Source organism: Mycteria americana, chromosome 4, assembly GCF_035582795.1.
Source record: "Mycteria americana isolate JAX WOST 10 ecotype Jacksonville Zoo and Gardens chromosome 4, USCA_MyAme_1.0, whole genome shotgun sequence".
NCBI lineage: Eukaryota > Metazoa > Chordata > Aves > Ciconiiformes > Ciconiidae > Mycteria > Mycteria americana.
Genome location: NC_134368.1, coordinates 37518627 through 37537057, shown reverse-complemented (window position 1 = coordinate 37537057; position 18431 = coordinate 37518627). Strand labels below are relative to the sequence as shown.

The window sequence follows — 18431 nt, the reverse complement described above, 5'->3', positions numbered from 1 at the left end:
TTTTCTTTGGTGGGGAGAGAGGGGGACACAGGACAGAACTCTTGTTATTTAAGGATCAGCAGGGCAGTAAAATACCTCCTTAGAAGTGAGGACAGAGATAGGCAAGATAAACAAGACTGAAGCAAAACTTAAAGATGCCCACTGCACACAATTGTTGGGGAATCAGGAGTCCAAAAACCCTGAAAGCTCTCCACAAGAGTCCTCAGAAGCAGCAAAGGATTCAAACCATCACACCAGCTTGGGAGTGGCTTGGCATGTGTGGATGACAGGAGACAATAAGAAGGGTCTAGTCTGGGCAATAGTATCAGGAGTCTAGAACAAATCTAGAAGAATGAGATAGAAAATCCAGTTTTAAGTTAAGGCCAAATGGATAATAAATATCAATAGGGGCTGATAAAATACTAGACCAACTATTAGTCTAGGAGACTAGTACAGTTATAAAATAGGCAAGGAACTGGCTAAAGAATCTTCAGGCACTAATAAAAGTTTGCAGACTAGAAGAAATTATTAATGTAGTTCAGAGACCAATTCTTGAAAAACTCATCCCAAGTATTTTCAGTGCTTACCTCAGCATAAAATATAGGCATGCTGGTAAACTACAATACAATGAACAGGAGATGTTGTCAATAGGAGGGAGATCAGAGTATTAGTGAAGGTTCTGATGACCTTGTAGAGACAGTACCAAACTCGTGACCAAACCAAGGTTCTATTTTAAGAACCAAGTCATTTCTGCTATAAAACAGAGCTTATCTGGAAGGATATGAGTAGAGGAGAGCTCTGTCCCAGTCAAGTCAAAGGCTGACTGATCAAATGTTTCGTTTTTCATGGCTCCTACAATCACAGGATGGCAGTAGGTGACAGCTTTTCCCAGCAGAGACAGCAAGCCATTTATCTGTATCCTGCTAACTGGCACCAAGACCTCATCTGCATATGAGCATATATAATTCTATTCACAAATTTATCCTTCTTGAACATGGATAACTGGCAAGAGTGAAAAGCAAGGCTGACAGAACCGAGAATATTGAAAGCTTACTCTCAGAAAGGAGGACTAGGGATGTTTAATCCAGCTGAAGAGCAGACAGACAATGAGAAAGATCTATTTTAGGCAAAGGATAATGAGAGCCAATTCTATAGCTATAGGCTTCAGTTCTGTGAAACAAGTTACAACACTTATTTGTTAAATTCAGAATAGTTCACACTAAGGAAGTTAAGACTGAAAGACTAAGATGGTACCTGATATATTAAGGGGCTACCATATTTATTCAAGTCCAAAGTAACTCCTAATGCAGCAAACTTTCACAGTAAGTGCAAGCGAAACATTTTTGGAGGTTTTTTAAAAACTACTTAACTGTTTCTCATTATGACAACTATACTCAGTTCCTCTAGCAGACCAAGGTTTAAAATCATATTTAAAAAGTGAAGCAAAATTGCTGATGAAGACTAAACATGAGGTCATATGCAAGACAGGAAAGAATCTTGACATTGCTCTCCACTTGCAAAGTTTCTCACCACCAAGCCCAACTAAATCCTTAAGTATTTCTGGGAATGAAAGCCCAATCGTTTGTCTCCAGTCTCATACAAGTTACAACCAAAACAAAGATTATATATTGTTTGCAGTCACAAATTAGTTACTCACTTAAGTTATTTTATTTATTCATTTCTCACTCCCCAACTGCCCCCAAGGCCTCTCAAAAGCATAGGGAAGACACCACAGTTAATTTGCTTTTGGGGAAAAATAAATCACTACATAGACATCTGTTCAAAGGCTTAAACAACGTTCAAGCTGTATATATTTTACTTGGAAAAGATATTGAAAAAGACAACGTTTAGCATTACATACAAAGCTGAGTCCTCAAAGTGCAATTTGTAAAACATACACATTCAATTTGTGCAGGCTGCAGAAAAAAGTTCATAAGAATGTGCAGGCAGTTGTCACAAATCATTAGCAGCCTTCATGGCATTTTATCTCCATTTCTCTGAATGGTGTTCCAGGCACTTTAAGTTACCTCATCTCACATCACACACTGGGTAACAAGCTACATGCATCAGCTGTTCTCCAGCACTTGGCAGTGGGGAGGAAGCCCTCTGCTAGCATTTTACTGAAGGATAAATGCAGTATGAGATAGCTAGCTTCTCAGCTATCCCACAGCTGGAAGATGGCATGTTGGTCATACAACCATAAATACATAGTAATCTGTTATCCCACAGTAAGCTGCTTTTTCTCCCCTCCAATACACTATTTTCTGTTTTGCTTCCATGAATCACTAGCTGACATTGCATGCAGGCAGTCTTTGATTTTAGGTAGCAGGCCATGTTTAGCACTTTTACTAAACTCAGACAGTTACTAGTTATTTCGGGAACAAAAAACATTTTCCAAGATTTCCTAAGAGGCTTATATTGACCTTTTCAAATTACTTACCTCACCCTCTCCTTTGGCAGCCAAGTAATTCATTTCTGGTACATCAACAAGCTTGATGATACTGCATGGCATGGGTGCTCCAACATGACCTATTAAACAGAGTAACACTTCAATAGCCTGAACTGCTTTTTAGTCAGGTTCTTAAAACAATAAGCTGGTTACATGCTAAAGTAAAAAAGATAGAAAACTGACTTCTGGTAATGTACTACACCAATACCAGTACAGTAATAGCTTAAATTTGCTGGGACTGAAACATTAAATTCTCAGATATGCCTAGAATATTACAAGCTGAACCATGTACTCAGGCTTGCTTTTTCTTGTAATCAGTATCATTATTCTATGGACATGTTTAAGTAGCAAAAGTCCTACTGCAGTTTCAATTATCAGTATTATTTCAGTTGGGAAGCTAGAGATGTAACAGCTGACAAATGCAGACTGTTTGTTCCAACACCAAAAAATGCCATTTATATTTCCAGCACTGTGTTTATACACAGCAGATTCCTATTCTGTAAAAATTACAAGGGTTGATACTGTGACCTCCCCTCTCCTAAATCCACTTCAACTTACAAGGACAAAGCCTATTAAAAGTTTGGATTACTGAACATTCCTAGCTATTATGGGGTAGAAACTTCAAGGGATCCCTTCAAAACTTTTTTACTTCACTTGAAGAAAAGCAGAATCTTATGCTTCATGATAGGTGTTCTGAAGACTAAATAATGTGATCAGGGACCTCTATAGCATCCTGAAATTTAACAGACAGGCAGACCGTTAAACACCATACCTGCTGTCCAGTCACCGGGCAGTGACAGCGAGCATCCAGCTGTGCATTCAGTCTGTCCATAACCTTCATAGAACTAGGATGCGAAACCAAAAGATTACTTGAAATTCTTGCTGTTCAACATAGTTTCTTCATTAAAATGAAATTAATATTTTGCTTCTTTTCCTAGTTGTTTAAATTTGAGTTTAGCAAAATCCCCAGCATCTTCTAAAAAGAATAATCACTTTATTAGCTTTATCACAATACACAATTTTAAGTGCTAATATTCCACCTTCAGTTCCAATATTTACTCAAAGTTTCACTCAATTTCACATGTGACACCTGTATAGATCAAAACAGAAATAAGAGGGAGCAAGAGGAAGAAACTAAGAACAGTGGCACTAGCAATGACTTCATTCACATCATTTAAGGCCAAGTTTGTCAAAGACAGCTAGGAATGGAATCCCTATACCCCAGTACAGCTCTATGATTATTATATACAAGACAGGCTTCTCTTTTCTGTGCAGAATGCATTGCTACAACAGCACACTACTGAAGAACTTCAAGTCAGAAGCCTCACATTTTAGAGTGCTTTTGTGTTTTCTATCCTTGAAATTTAATTCAACACATTTGTTCCATCCTGTGCCATTGTTATTCAGTTTTTACCTCAAAAAACATATACTTTGAAGAGGCTCTGAAGATAAATGCAGTGTGCGCAATCTGATTCTCCCCAGTCTCATCTTCAAAACAACAACACTACAATATTATCATGTTGATTAGATTCTCTACAGTAGTTATGAATACTTCTGTAAGCAAGGCAAGTCCCAGAAACTTAATCCAAGAACATTAATTATTGCTTACAGCAGCCCCCAAAGATCTTTCCCTTAAGACAGTTCAGCTGGTTACTTCAGTTATAACAACGACTTTGGGATGAATATAGAAGTCTCGGTGGACTGAGAAAGAAGCTCTGGAAAGGACTACACACTTGTGCAGTCTCCAAGAAGAATGCCAGAAAGAGTTAACCATATTATCAGACTACTAGAAATGCTCTAACATCAAAACTGAAATGAGGTACTAAAACCTTTATGTTTTAGGATTAAGGCCAGGAAACTCACCTGACAGCCAAGAGCTGTTCTCAGGAAGGTCAGTACACTTGCAGATACAGGTGCTGCTCCTGTGATCATGAGCCTTACTTTTCCTCCCAAACTTGCCTACAACAGACACAAGATACTGTGGACACCAAAAGCATTTTAGAGAAGTTTCCAGAGTCTTTTTCCATCCCACCCTCAGCCACTGTTCACCTACAGTGCCACCCACAAATGTTAGAGATTAAAGTTTAGTCTCCTATTGCAAGCTGTCTTTCTTGCAGTGTTTTTAATCTCATTAATGGCTGGAAGAAACAGTATCTACAAAGACTATGCTGTAGTGTCACTGCAATGCACTCTTGGCCAAAAGTCTAAAAGAGCTTAAGTCATGGCCTTACAGCAATGACTATTTTTAACTGCCTTCTATCAGCTTCTCATACATCCTGAATGCTATAAAAAGCAGCCACAGGGGCATGTTGTACAACCAAGGTTAGTGCCATAGCAAGTGAGTGCCAGATATAATAGCAGGCATAACTTACTAGTGACTAACAGTGAGGAGACAGTAGGGGCTACAGGTGGCACTAAGTCACACTTAGCATTCCTCCTTCAGAAGGACAGTGTTTGCTTTCAAAGTGGTGAGAGACAAGCACCAGACTGTTTTAGAGAAACCTCCCTAATACAGTTAGCCAATATTATTAAAACAGAGGGAATTAAAAAATGAAGTTGGAAATAAGACAGTTTTGTTTTTTATTCCGAGTAGCCACATAGTCTTTAATCAGTGATGAAAGCCATAACAGATTATAACCATTCATATGAAATTCAGCAATTGCAAACTGATGCCTATAAACTAGTAAGTAGATAGGGTATATAGCGATGCTTCACACTTCCAATATTGAAAACACATGTCAAACTGCTGTTCTGTAACACAGTAAGCACATTTGGAGCTCTGTTCTCAAAATAATCATGAGCAAATAAATAACGTAATAAAAAAGTTCCAATCCACCATACAAAGGCTTTTAGACTCAGAGGCTTTCAAGCATACCTGTATTTTACGGAAGATTACTTTATCCCAGAAACTGTTATTTCTAACTATACCACTTCTGAGTTCTGCTTCTTTCCTCTTGGAAGCAAAATCCAGCATCCACCTCTTTAATGAAGTATCTGCCTGTCCAAAAATCTATTAAGAAAAGTGATCTGTGGTTAGAAGCCTCACAGACTACCAGTCCCTTTCTTATAGAAACATGCATAGAGACTCTTAACAGTGAAAACCAAATAAACAATTAAACAACCTTTATTGGTAAGCATCTTAATTCTGGTAAGAAATACTTGTGGATTTTGATTTTGGCCTCTTTACCTCAGTTCAAGAGATGTCCACCAAAATGAGCACTTAAACAATTCTTGTTTCTCACCCAACTATGTGATGCTTTTTCCATGTATAGTTTCTTCATTAAAATGTATGAATGAAAGTGGATATTTTACTTTTCTATTCCAGTTTGATCAAAAGCTGAATTAAGTATAATCTTCAGCATATTCTAAAGAGCACATCACCATAATACGTAAAGTAACACAGGGTTTTCTGAGGAGATGCAGGTCCCTTCAGAAATACCAGAGATCTGTCTTGCATATATAAACTTGCTTTTTTAGATCACTTTTCACAGGTTCCTTCTGGTTGTTCTCAGCAAGTCAGAGCAGACTCAACAGCAGACCACAGAGTAGTATATTCACTTGGAAAGACAGACCCAGCAGCTCTTCAGCATTAGCCCCCCCCCCCCCCCCCGATTTCCCACTTAACTTCACATGCTAGGTTACTGCAAGGCTGGGTGAGGTTGAAACAGTACCATAAGTGTAAAATCCTCAGGGCAACAGAGCCAACAAGCAAGACAACATCATGAAAGAAGACACTCCCAAGCTTTGGCTCTGTTTCTCAAAGTCCAGTACAGAATGCATAAGCAGAATGAGGGGCTAAGTTTTAAGCACTACAGGCAAGGGTCTTAGACTTTCCTTCTCTTGAAACATATCGGAGTTGCACTATTTGTTCCTGGGGCCAAACAGAACCTTGTATTACTTGCTGTTCCTCTAGTCTCATGATTAGAGCAGTGTCCTAGCTAAGACAGCATAGACAGGTCTGTCATTTCTTTAGCAGTCACAGGACTCCTTGTTGTATCCTTCAGCTCCTCTGGCTGTATCCTAAGAAGAGTCAGTCATCCACATGCAAAATGATGATTTAAAAATCTTAAGTTCAAGAAAGAATCTACTTCTGAATTCCCATCTCAGATGACCCTGAGCAGGCAAGCACAGGAAAGACTGGGGTTGCTGACACACCCTCTTCCCAGCACTCTGGACTGATTGGTTTATAGTTCTCCCTACTAGAACATGCTGGCTGCTGTGTAGGAAACTTGTATGTGTCCATGCAAACACAGGCAAACACCTGACCTTGGTTTGCAAATTCTACTCCATGAGTCAGATGCTAAAAGCATGGCACGCAGATGCTAAGCCTCATGTTCATGTTGTAGACTGGACTTTAATAACTTGCTCAGCGCAAAACAGTAAGTCATGAATCAAGCTAGAGAGAACCAAGTCTTACTCAGGCTTTTCAGCACTAGTATTTGCTGCCTGAAAGTATTTTAAGACAACCAGTACTACTCCCTACACTTTCAGCTCTTAGAGATACACCAATTTGCTAGCATGCCAATTTAACATCCCAGAGCACAACAGTTTCTCCTACCATGTCAGCACAGACTTCATGAAGTCTCTTAAAGCCCTGCACAGGTCTAGACTCACACCTGTAGACTTACCTTGTCAAACATTCTGTTCAGCAGTCTTGGTACTACAGGAAATACAGTTGGCTGCAGTGTTTTTAGGTCGTCCATAAGTAGTCTGATATCCCCTTGAAAGAATCCTATCCGAGCTCCATGGCACAGAATCACACACTGTTAGAAAAAAGTAAAGAAGTTTGAAAACACAGCACCTATAATGTGTTCTAGCTATATGTGTATGACAATCCTATGCAGAGTGGACAGTGCAGTATCCACCTTAAATCATCTCAACTTCTGGGCAAGTTCTGCAGCATTCTCAGACTATAGGTTGGGACTGGAAAGACCAAGTAGCAAGACATGCGTGGTGTACACAGGCCAAGGACTTTGACAGAATGAGATACAGCACAAAAGCTCCTATCCAAAAAGGGGCAGTTTGCCCAGTAAGGCAATGCCAGCAACTCAGAGGTAGCAAGAGACTGAAAAGCAGAACTTTGGTATTTTAGATATTTATCAGGCTTATTTAAAAATATTAGAACTTTCTTTGTTCCCTGCTATATACTAAAAAAATTCAGCACATGCTATGTACTGGTCCAGCAGGGATTTCTGCCTTGTGCTACTTGCTTTTCATTCTCTTGCACTCTGGTTTTCCTTCCTGCTTCACAAGACTGATGCAAGCAGATTTGTTGTTAGGTGATCAAGATACTCTTTGGAAGATTCTAGCAAAGCCACTGACTATTTTTGCATCAGTTCAGACTTATACCAAGGCAGGCAGACTTAATCCTGTCATGTTCTATAGCCTCTATGTTTAAGAGTCTAGAAGCTCCACCCCCCACACCTATACACCCCTTTTATTCCTATCATGTATGGGTTTTATTTATTCTTTTTACTAACATCTCTACTCTTCTTGTGTTTCTCTGTACCTACTAGTTTTTATTTCTTCTGCTTCCTCCAAAACACCTCTTCCTTCATTCCCTGCCATCCATTCTCATCTTTTCTGCACACGAGACATGCTAAAGTGTCACTTTTCCCCTTCACCTGTGCTTTGCCACCATCTGCTAAAAAGCTGCAAATACATCAGTCCAGATGGAGTGAGCAGCAACTGCCTTTGCTAGGTGGGAACACGTTTGTCCTGTCAAGTTCACTGACACTCTAGCTTCCTTAGGAAGCCAAAAAAATCAAACACGAACAACAGGGGCAGACTAAAGACTGCTTCTCAGAGTCTGTGTTCATATCTACCCCAAATAGTAACAAATATTTTCTCCTTTCTACCAAAGGTGTCCTTGCTTACTCTCCTTATGTAAATATACAGGTAAACACCTACTTTGTAAAGACCTCAAACAGCAGAGGAATACTGAAATCCAAACACTTTATTCTCGTTTTATCCTTTAGAACACAAGTTTCCCATCCTGTTTTTACTGCATGATCCAACAGCAGAGCTGTTCCCTACAGATCTTGTACCTTCTAGTGCAAGGCAGGCAACAGTAAAACAGACACTGAAGTATAACTGGTATCCAAGTTACCAGGAGGAAAAAAAAAAAAAAAAGGTGGTGAAAGCCTAAGGGCACCTGTACACCTCGGTTAAGCTCTATTCCCAATCTTCATAACATACATATATACAGACAAATATGCATATATACATTTTTATTTATGTGTATATAGACACACTTTTCTGGTAGAAAGCTCGGGATTCCTAACTGAAATCAAAGGACAATTTCTGGCTCCATGTGCCTTTTCACACTTGCACAGAGGCTGTTTATTTCCCTACATAAATTGGGACATGACTACCTTCAACATACATATTTGCAATCTCACCTAAGGGAAAGGTGTTAAAATTCAACTTCAATAAGTATGGTAATTAAATACCTGTGCCTCTACTGTATGTAAGAAGTTTGAGGAAATTACATCCTTTCAATAACACATACCACCTAACTATGGGCTCGGAGGTCCTTATTAAGACTGCCAGTATGCAGACAACCTGAGCCCCCTCATCCTCAAAAACAAAGCCCCAGGTTTTGCTATATGGTAAAACAAGCCATCCAAGAGAATTTCAAAGTTTGTCCTTAAATGACATTAAAAGCCATTTTCATTTCTTGGAAAAGAACTCCACTGAAACAAAATCCCTCCCTTTTTATTGAAGTTTCTTGGAAGCAGTGGTAAGTTTAACCAACTTAAAGTCAGTTTTGTGTAAGCACGCAGGATGCCACATTATAAAATAAATTTTTTAAGTTTGCAGACTAAAGAACGGCGTGGATTTTTAATAGCGCACTGATTACATTAGAGGGCATTTCTAGGCAGTGTACATGTGCTAAGGGATCTTACATTCTAGTAAACCAGTTTCTTATTAACCCTAGCTCTTAGGGTTAGTGTTTATATTTCAGCATGAAAACCAATTATCTAGTACTCACTGAATATTGTTTATGGGATATTGTTTTCCTGAAGCTTTGCTTAAGCTTTCATACACATGTGCAAGAGTCAAAAAGGAATAGCATGTTATCACTGGGATTCAAGAGACATGCATTCTGTAAGAAAAGCAAGCTTCTCTGTAGTTCAGTACAAACAGATGCTTACCTCAACAATTCTCTCAAACATATGAGCCAAGGGCAGGAATGATATCAGAACATCATCAGAGGAAGGCATAATTGTTTTCTGAAAGTATTAGTAAAATTAAGTTTAATTCTCACTGATTCTCTATTTTGCCCAAGTTAAACACAACAATGAAATCTAGCATCTAAACTCTAGAGCACAGCCCTTGCTTCAGTTTTGTTTGTAATGAAGCTGCATTGTCTTTCTTTCATTAAAAAGATTACAGCAATGACTTCTAGCAGGAGTGAACACACATTGCAGAAACGGTAATCTTTTAGAGTTGAGTACAGTAACCAGATTATTACAACTTATCATTCATATAATTATGAACAGAAACAAATTCTGAGAGAAGCCACAGAAAGTTCCATTATATACAATCAGGAGGGAGGAGGAACAAAAAAGGTTACAGTAGTATGCCTTAAGGTTTTAAAAAAATACACACTTTCATCTTAGATCAGAAAGTTTGTTTCCCCAATTTACCGTAAGGTTGATATCAAAAGTACCTTACATGATCTAATTGTGAGACCAGTTGCTTAATTTAAAAACAATTCTATATGCAGAGTACTTGGCAAAATAAGTACCATTGTATTTTTAATTACATCTGTATGTGTTAGAACTTAGAACCATCTTCTTCGCTAGCCTGCAGATGAACTTTAGTAGTCTACTGTAAACTAAAAGTTAACACTGTATCAAGTAAAAATACAGAGTTTGCTTCTTGCTCATTTATGCAAGGGCTTTAATTATTTTGGGGGGTTAAAATGCATTATAGCTTTTCCCATCCCTAGTGGAAAAGGTTAGCCTTTACACAAACCCTCTGATACAGAGCTTGCACTAATGACGAACACTATAAGCCCATGGCAGAATGTAATGTAGATCCACATCAGGATCTTTACAACATTTTGCTTGGATCAGACCAAATTGTAAATCTGTCAGGTTCTGGACCCTGACAGAAGAAACCAGTAAACATTGACTTCTGACGTAGCATGGGCGGAGTGCTGTCAAGTTACATTTTCACTTGGATCTTACTAAAAGTTAAGACCAAAGTTAATGAGATTCTTCCCTTCATGCAAGTCCACAGTATTAACCTTTGCAGTTTACCTCTGTAGTTTTCACAAAAGCTGAAGCATTGCTGACTATGTTTTGATGAGTGATCATAGCTCCTTTGGGGTTTCCTAAGGAAGAAGCACATCAGGATGCAACAGTGAAATTTTTAGATCCTTTAAGTTACAAAGCAGTGGTAAAACTAATCTAATCGCATTTCAATCAATCAGTCCCTTCTTTGATATTAATGCCTTTCTTTGTATATCAATTAAACAAAGGCAGAGAACTTGCTAACACGCTTTCAAGAATAGGTGGTAACAGTCAAGTAGTAAGTTTGTGTTGAAGTCCTCAAATTTCATAGGTGAGCAAATCCTTAGGAAATTGTCATGTTTCTTGGATAAGCTTCTCATTCAAAATTCAACATTTCCATGAGGATGCAGCTATCAAACCCAGACTAATTTCTGTTCTTGCATCTGCTTTAAAAATGTAGCTTGTCATTGTACTCTTCCCTGTTGCTCTCTGCCAGTGTTGGATATCAACTCACAAGTGTCAAGCATGTGACATCTAGACAGTAGTCTTTCTGTTTTGGTCTTACAGCAACGTTGCATAGAGCTAAGGAACAAGTTTTACTAATACAGTACAGGAAAAAAAGACTACTGGAAGTCTGATGCAGAGTCCTTATAATGGAAATACAGGTTCAGTAGTTATTTCCAAGTCCAAAAATGTAACCTCCACCCCCCAATACTGCAACTCTGTATTGATCCAGGGGGAGGGGAGGGAATCAAAGGGAGCCTTACCATAAACTTCCCCAGCTACTACTTGCCAAAAAAATGCAGCAGCAGGGGAGAGTCTTGAAAAAAAGCTTCTGAATTAGTTTTGCACATACAGGATAATAAATTCTGCGTAATGTAATGAGGTGTACCTGTCGTTCCACTGGTGAAACAGATGACTGCTAGATCTTCTGGCTTTGGAGGCTATGAGAGTTAAGAAAGTATTAGTATGGTTAAGATAGCAAAGAAAAAGATTTTCTTGGACAAAACATTGAAATACTAGTGTTACTTTTGAGCTATGGGAGATAGGAAGATTTGCTAGTTTGATCTACAGAATGCCATCCAGCTTCAGATTAAGTAACTTGAACTAATTTTGTACTTACCATAGGTTTTTGCCTGTGTGCTCTTCCCAGCTCCTACAGAAAGGAGAGAAAGGGGAGAGAGACAATTTAGACATGAGCATGTAACCTTTTTTTGCTTTAAATGTATCAGACAAACATTACCAAACACCATAATATTCCATTATTTAGACTGTCTGTTGAGACATTTTAACTTATAAAGGGTAACAAAGGCTTTAAAGGATGTTTTAAAGTCATATAGAATAACTACCATGTTCTATAAATACAAAAGTGATAACTAATCTAAAAACTCATGAGTTATTTTCCAGCTAGTAAACCAGAAGTCACTCACTAGAGAAGCTCACTGTTCACAGCAGGCAATCAGTCCTATACCTCATGCAGAAGACATGTGCCACTGAACCATTGAATAGATGAAGCAAGATTCATCTCAGCAAGCACCTCATACTGTTACTTCAAGATGTGTGTATATATATATTTTTGGATGAAATGGAAATAGTATAGGAGTTATTAGTAGCTAAGAAGGGATCACAGTTAGGAGTGGAAACTAGTATATGGGAATTGTAGAATCTTCAAGGTAGTAGATAACACTTAGGCCAGATAAGAGGGTATTAGCAATGCATGCCTCACTACCAAGCATCTCCTCAAAGAATACAAAGCCGTGAAACTTCAAGGAACAGGAACATCCTTCTACAGGGAAGGTCGTAAAGACCGAGGGATGCCACAACTATGAAATCAGTGGGAGTCAAGTAACTAGGGGAAGGTGAAGACGGCAGGGCAGATTGTGACCACCAACCCAACTGAGGGACAAAAGGACTACCCCCCCACACTCCTTGTGAGTGTGGACAGTGAATTAAAAGTCACACTGTAGCTTTAAATTTAAGTGGAGAAAATACAGACCAATGGAAGAAGAGGATGCTCAGTCAGTTCAATGATTATGTATTAGATAGGCGTGGTGTGTTAACTTTCATGTATACATGTTAAAAAGCATTACAGTAGGTGTGCTTGATTTATGGAAATATTCCACCTTGCACCCTGTGCAGAATAAAACGATGTCTCCTCTCTAAATATACTTGGTGTGTTTCGGGAGCTATGTTATAAAACAGGTAACAGCATCAACATCACTGCTTGTGAGAAGGAAGACCGAGTCCCCACATGAAGGGTCATTGGTGGTTTGTACTCCTTTTAAACTGAAGAGCAGAGAGCACAAGATTCTCTCCTCCAGAACCTCTTCTCCTTCCTTATGATTATTCAGGCCTGACCATTAGTGATGCCATAGTTCTTTAGGCAGAAGGGAATGGATACCAAGAAGATCCTTTTATCATCAAGGATATATTGATTAAGAGGAAAGATTTGAAAGCTGATGTTCAATATCTATGAGCTTTAAAGTTTCAAATCAAGAGTTATTACTGTCATGCCTATTTAAGACTAGAAACAATACTAGCTTAAGGACTTACTCAAATTAAAATGGACCTTTTGTTAACTATATGGCTTTGGAAGCACCCTTTGAGGGGCAGACACATCAACTTCACCATTGCCTTTACATTCCAAGTACACAACAATAGCGCTATGCATTCCTTTGCTAGCCCTAGACTTCCTTTAGGATGACATACCTCTTGGATTACCCGAAGAGGTTTAAGAAAAAAAGGAATGTCCGGAAACACAGTTAACATTCCCATACCTGTAAGTTTGCCCTTTTGAAACAGTGCCATTATGTAAGAGTTTGCCACTATGACAGTGCAGCTGTTTGCTCAAAACAACAGCATCCACATTTCAAGTACCACCAGAAGCTCAATGCTTCCCTACGGCCTGTTTTGAGAAAGATCTGGTATTTACTGAATATACAGCTAAGATCTCCACACACTTCTTTTGATCTTCTAGAATAGAACTCCAACATCTTTTCCTATTGAAGCACCATTTATTCACAGCTACGCAGCTTTAAGTAACCACAGCATACATAGATAGTAGGCATCAGAAACCAAGCTTATGGCATCTGGGAGATACACAGAGGAACCAGTCACATAACCTATAAAGCATAGCTGAGCAATGAGCTCAAGCCAGAAATCCAGAAAACAAGTACTTAAAGCTATAGTCATTCTCTTCTAATCTAAGCTCCTAAATAGTTCATAGCTGCCTTTTGGGAAACACTAAAAGCCTCTACCTCTTAAAAAAGGTGACAAAAAACTTATTCCTGCTCACTGAAACACTATTAGAAATTTTTCAGTATGCCTAACTTCTGAGATTTAGACAAGAGGCTCTTGCAGTAATAGGTGCTCCATTAATCCAAACATCAAGTCCTGTTCTTAAGAGCTACAAAGTACTACTGGAAGTCACTACTTAAGCATCTAAACTTCTAACTTAAAGATAACATTCACACCCTGGTTTTGTTTTTCTGTAGCTAGAAGATCCAGTGGAAAGCATCTTCCTCTGCCAAAAACTGCAGTTCAACTCACGGAAAGAAGCTGATTTTAGTGTACCAACTTGCAGCTGGGCCAATCTTTTTCCAAGTTTAACCCAACCCTTTTGCCAGTGAGCTACAACACTGTGTGAGTCACTTACTCTGCATAATGTTTTTAGCCCCATTTCAACCTGGCAGTCTTGCTGAGGCTAGTTAGCTACAATACAGTTAATCTTTCAAAATACATGCTGTCATTTTTGTATCTTTACCAGAAGGTGGCCCTGTTAACATAGCAGTTAAGACTGCTGTGAAAACAAATTCAGTGAAATGGAAGTATTTCACACCAGTTATTGACACCTGCACAAGCCAAACACACTTATTTGGAGATACTCAAGTCCTAGCAGTGAGCCAAGCCTTCATCAGAACTCCAGCTGGAACCAGGCTAAACCTGGTTTCATAAAGTACATCTTTACTATGAGATTAAGCAATTTGATCATGGGACAGTTCTCCAAACAGTGAGTGAAGTTATGGAATAAACTTGCAAAGGAGATCTATGCAGACAAAACAACTACAAGCAAAACCAAGACTTGAACATTAGGTGGCTAAGCAAAATGGTTTCTACTTCCGAAACCTGGAAGTCTCATTCCCCTACATTACCATAAGCTTACCCTGGAACAGTTTACTGCCATTTTCCTCCTCCCCCAGAAAACATTTTGTAGATTCAGTGTACAGGGGAAGTTGCCATTTTTCACAAGACCAAAACCCACACAGGCTCTTTTTGAAATAAGTATTTCTGAAGTATTAGTCACAGTATATAATTATCATGTTACTGCTTCACATGGGCAAGCCTTAACACTGAGATCTGATGTTCTGTCTGGACTATGTTAACAAGCTTTCATTCCGTCATCTTGGCATATACATTTTTACATTTTGAGCACTGTAAAATACTATTGGCAAGTTGTTTTCCTTCTATTTTAAAATATTTTTTGTGTAAGCTTCAATCCAAGAGATAGTTAAGTATTTTGAAACTAATCCACCACATTTTGCTCACAGTCCTAAAATCCTTTCAACAGACACCGTCTTCTTCCTCCGCAAGTAAATGGGATGAAAGCAGTAAAGTAGGCCAAGCATGCTTACCTCTATTTCTCTCATGCTGAAGACTTCCACCCCACACTTTTTGCCACGTTCCACAAGATCCATGCCAAAAGTCTCCATGATAACAATGGTGTTGAGTACTGGAGCTTCTCCCTTTTCCACACTTGTTAGCAGAAGTTTGGCCTTGTCAGGTTTGTCACAGAAAACCAATGACAAGTCAGCTGACAAAAGAGAAAGACATTATCAATATGACAAGTTCAGTTTAGACTAGATCCATACATACTTCAGAATGTGGTAGTAGAAGACTTCTGAAGGCTACAGTTCTGCCCTCAGTCAGCTCTGCCATCATACATTCAGTTGCTGAACTACTGAAAGTGTCCTACCTTTGTTCACGATGTACGTAATTGCTTCAGTTCCCAGCGTATCATAGAGTGGCACCACCACCATGGAGAATGCATAGCATCCCTGTTCAATGATAACCCACTGCACAAAAAGAGATGCAAGTCACTATGCGTTTGCTTATCATAACAGACCTCCAAGAAAGATTTATATTTGGATTCTAACAAGGAAGCTAATAGGAGAGAGCTCATTTAGACAAGTCTTTCTAAAAAAAAAAAATAAGTGGCAGTTTGTATCATTTGTTTAGTTTGAAGACCTACTACATTTTTGTCTCTGGCAGGAGGAAAGGAACAATAAACAATAAGGAGCTATGGGAAAGAATCCACTCCAATAAAATTCAACTCTGCCCCTAAGAGTAATTAAGTACTTTTGAAAAACAGTTAACATTAACTGTCTCCTTAGTTTACCTATTAACAGAAGGAGACTTTGAGTAAGAGTACAATATTTTTTTCTTCGTTTTAGGTTGAGGTAGCCAAAGCCTTCAATATTCTATATTACCATGGTATATGAATCAGTGAAGGACTTGCTCGTGTCTTGATACACTTTAAGTTTATATACACAGTGTTCTTACCTCTACATTATCTGTATCTCATTTGATGGCCAGACATGCAACACATGCAATTAAACTAGAAGTCCTTTGGAAAGCCAGCCCCAGAAAGTTTTTCAGTGTTTCTCAAGACTAACCATTCTTTAAAGGAATCTAATCTGAAGACTTCTATAAAAAAATGCAATTACATCCCTGCAAGCTGCAATAAGAAGGATTTGCCTGCTAACAAGTGCAGTACTCAAACATAATGGCTATTGCAGCCTTATTGTGTGTGATGCAAGCTGACAACGCTTTACAAGCAAGCCCGATTTCATCCAAAGTACCATCAACGTAAAACAGTCATGCAATTCTTTTTTAGGATAGTAGCTATTGGGTATAGTTTGTAAACAACTAGCTACACCAAGATACAGGGTAGCATGCGACTCCTGAAATGGGAGCCTCCAGACACATGAAGAGGCCAGTGGAACTGGAACATTCTGGTTTTTCCCCAAAGAAGAGTGACAAAAATTCTATGACACAGTACCTTTAGTCAGTTCCAGTTACAGGAACAAAACAACATGCATCTTTAAAAGTTATTGGAACTTACAATTCAACAAGGATTGCATTAACAAGGGTGCTTGTTTCCCTTCCCCACCCCCAAACTTTGTCACACTTTTCAGTGTTTTTGCAGGACGCTAGCCAGTTACCTCACCCCCATATGACGACAAGTTTAAACATCATTCAGCTGGTTATTTCATATAATATCTAATATAGGGGCTATGTTAAGAAAGTTGCTAAATCTCAGTTTTAAAAACTGTTTATTATGGGTAAGTTTCCTAAAGTAAGTTCTCTACCGATTGACACAGCCTTAAGTGCAGAGAATTCTTCTGAGAGCATTTATGCAATAGGTAAGTTGTACACCTCTTGTCCAAAAAGACTTCTTATAAAACTAGTACAAGGCCAGCTAATAGGTAACTAGACTTTCATGCAGACATTAGACATACTGGTAAGTCTAAGCAGGCACACCTATACCAGCCATGAAAGGGTCCACTGAATATTTCTTCCTAGATAGCATCCACCTGTACATGTAACAAGGGGGCAGCTATATTGCTGTTCAACAGCCTGAAGTTTAGTAGCTATTTTAACAGGGTAGTGGTCTACTACAGCAGACTTCAGAAGCTGCACAGTGATTAAAGCTTCCTGTTGCAGCCTCCAACAATTGTTGCACACCATCATTCTCAATACAGCCACCAGCATCTTTATTTTCTGGACTACCAAGACATTTTTCTTCCATTTCAGCTTCTAAAGTTGAGAGTAAATACAAATATCAAACCTTGACACTTGAGTTCTCTCTCAAAGCCCAAGCAAGCAACTAGTGCTGAATACAGACAGCAGTCTGAAAGTTTCAATTTGTTTTCTGACATGGCTCTGATCTTCTATTAAGGGACACTGTATATATCACTGTCCTGTTTTCTCAATCCAAAACACAGCTTCCTTGCTTCCAGAAGAGATCATCTGTTTTCCAGTTACTCAAAGAGAAAGTAATATTTTTATTTATAAATCCAAGTTGGTTTTTTTTAGTGAACATTTAAGCAAGTAACATGCTAGGATTTTCCCCATTAGGGGATTTCCCCAGTAGTTGTTCCCTGAACTGACAAGTGTGAATCATTTCACACACACACACACTACAAAAAAAAAAAAAAAAAAAAAAAAAAATCACATAATCTGCCATCTGGATTAGTGATTACGTTGGGGATGTCACAACACCCATCCAGTAGTTTTCAGCAGGGAAAATCCCAGATTTAAAATTGCTGGTTTAAACAAGTCTTTCCAGCTCATTCGTGACCCAACTCAAAGCCTGCTGGAGCAATGCAATTCAAGCACATTTTGTCTCTGTGATCCAAGAGCAGACCACACTACCGTGCTCTCCTTCAGCAAATCCACCAACTCAGCAGTCAAAGATTTTGCACCCAAACGTCTACAGAGAAAGAGTTCAAACTGGCACAACACTAACATCTGGCTCCCTTTTTTACTTCCAGTTCATAATGTTATAAGCACAGGAAACTGAACTGAAGAATCTGTAACACCATGTCATTTAACAGCTTCCTAGTTGGAGACATCCCAGCCTTTTTTATTACAGAAATAAAACTGTAGCTGTTAGAACTGGAATTCCAGCACGAAAATCGAAACAGCAAACTACTGCAGATTTAGAAGTCTGGAAAAGAAATGTTAGGTTTTTTTCCTTC

General features: G+C 38.7%; 1 protein-coding gene across 1 annotated transcript in view; it reads right to left on the bottom strand.

The window, feature by feature from the left end:
• The window catches only part of ACSL1 (acyl-CoA synthetase long chain family member 1), a 43792-nt gene that overhangs the window by 4256 nt on the left and 21105 nt on the right, over nucleotides 1-18431 (bottom strand). Inside the window, exons 6-16 of the mRNA XM_075500224.1 lie at nucleotides 15644-15743; nucleotides 15303-15481; nucleotides 11795-11827; nucleotides 11564-11615; nucleotides 10699-10772; nucleotides 9586-9663; nucleotides 7057-7191; nucleotides 5304-5438; nucleotides 4292-4387; nucleotides 3201-3273; nucleotides 2420-2508 (exon numbers count right to left, since the gene is read on the bottom strand). Of these exons, the coding sequence (XP_075356339.1) occupies nucleotides 2420-2508; nucleotides 3201-3273; nucleotides 4292-4387; nucleotides 5304-5438; nucleotides 7057-7191; nucleotides 9586-9663; nucleotides 10699-10772; nucleotides 11564-11615; nucleotides 11795-11827; nucleotides 15303-15481; nucleotides 15644-15743 (1044 nt within the window). The remainder of the gene's footprint in view (nucleotides 1-2419; nucleotides 2509-3200; nucleotides 3274-4291; nucleotides 4388-5303; nucleotides 5439-7056; nucleotides 7192-9585; nucleotides 9664-10698; nucleotides 10773-11563; nucleotides 11616-11794; nucleotides 11828-15302; nucleotides 15482-15643; nucleotides 15744-18431) is intronic.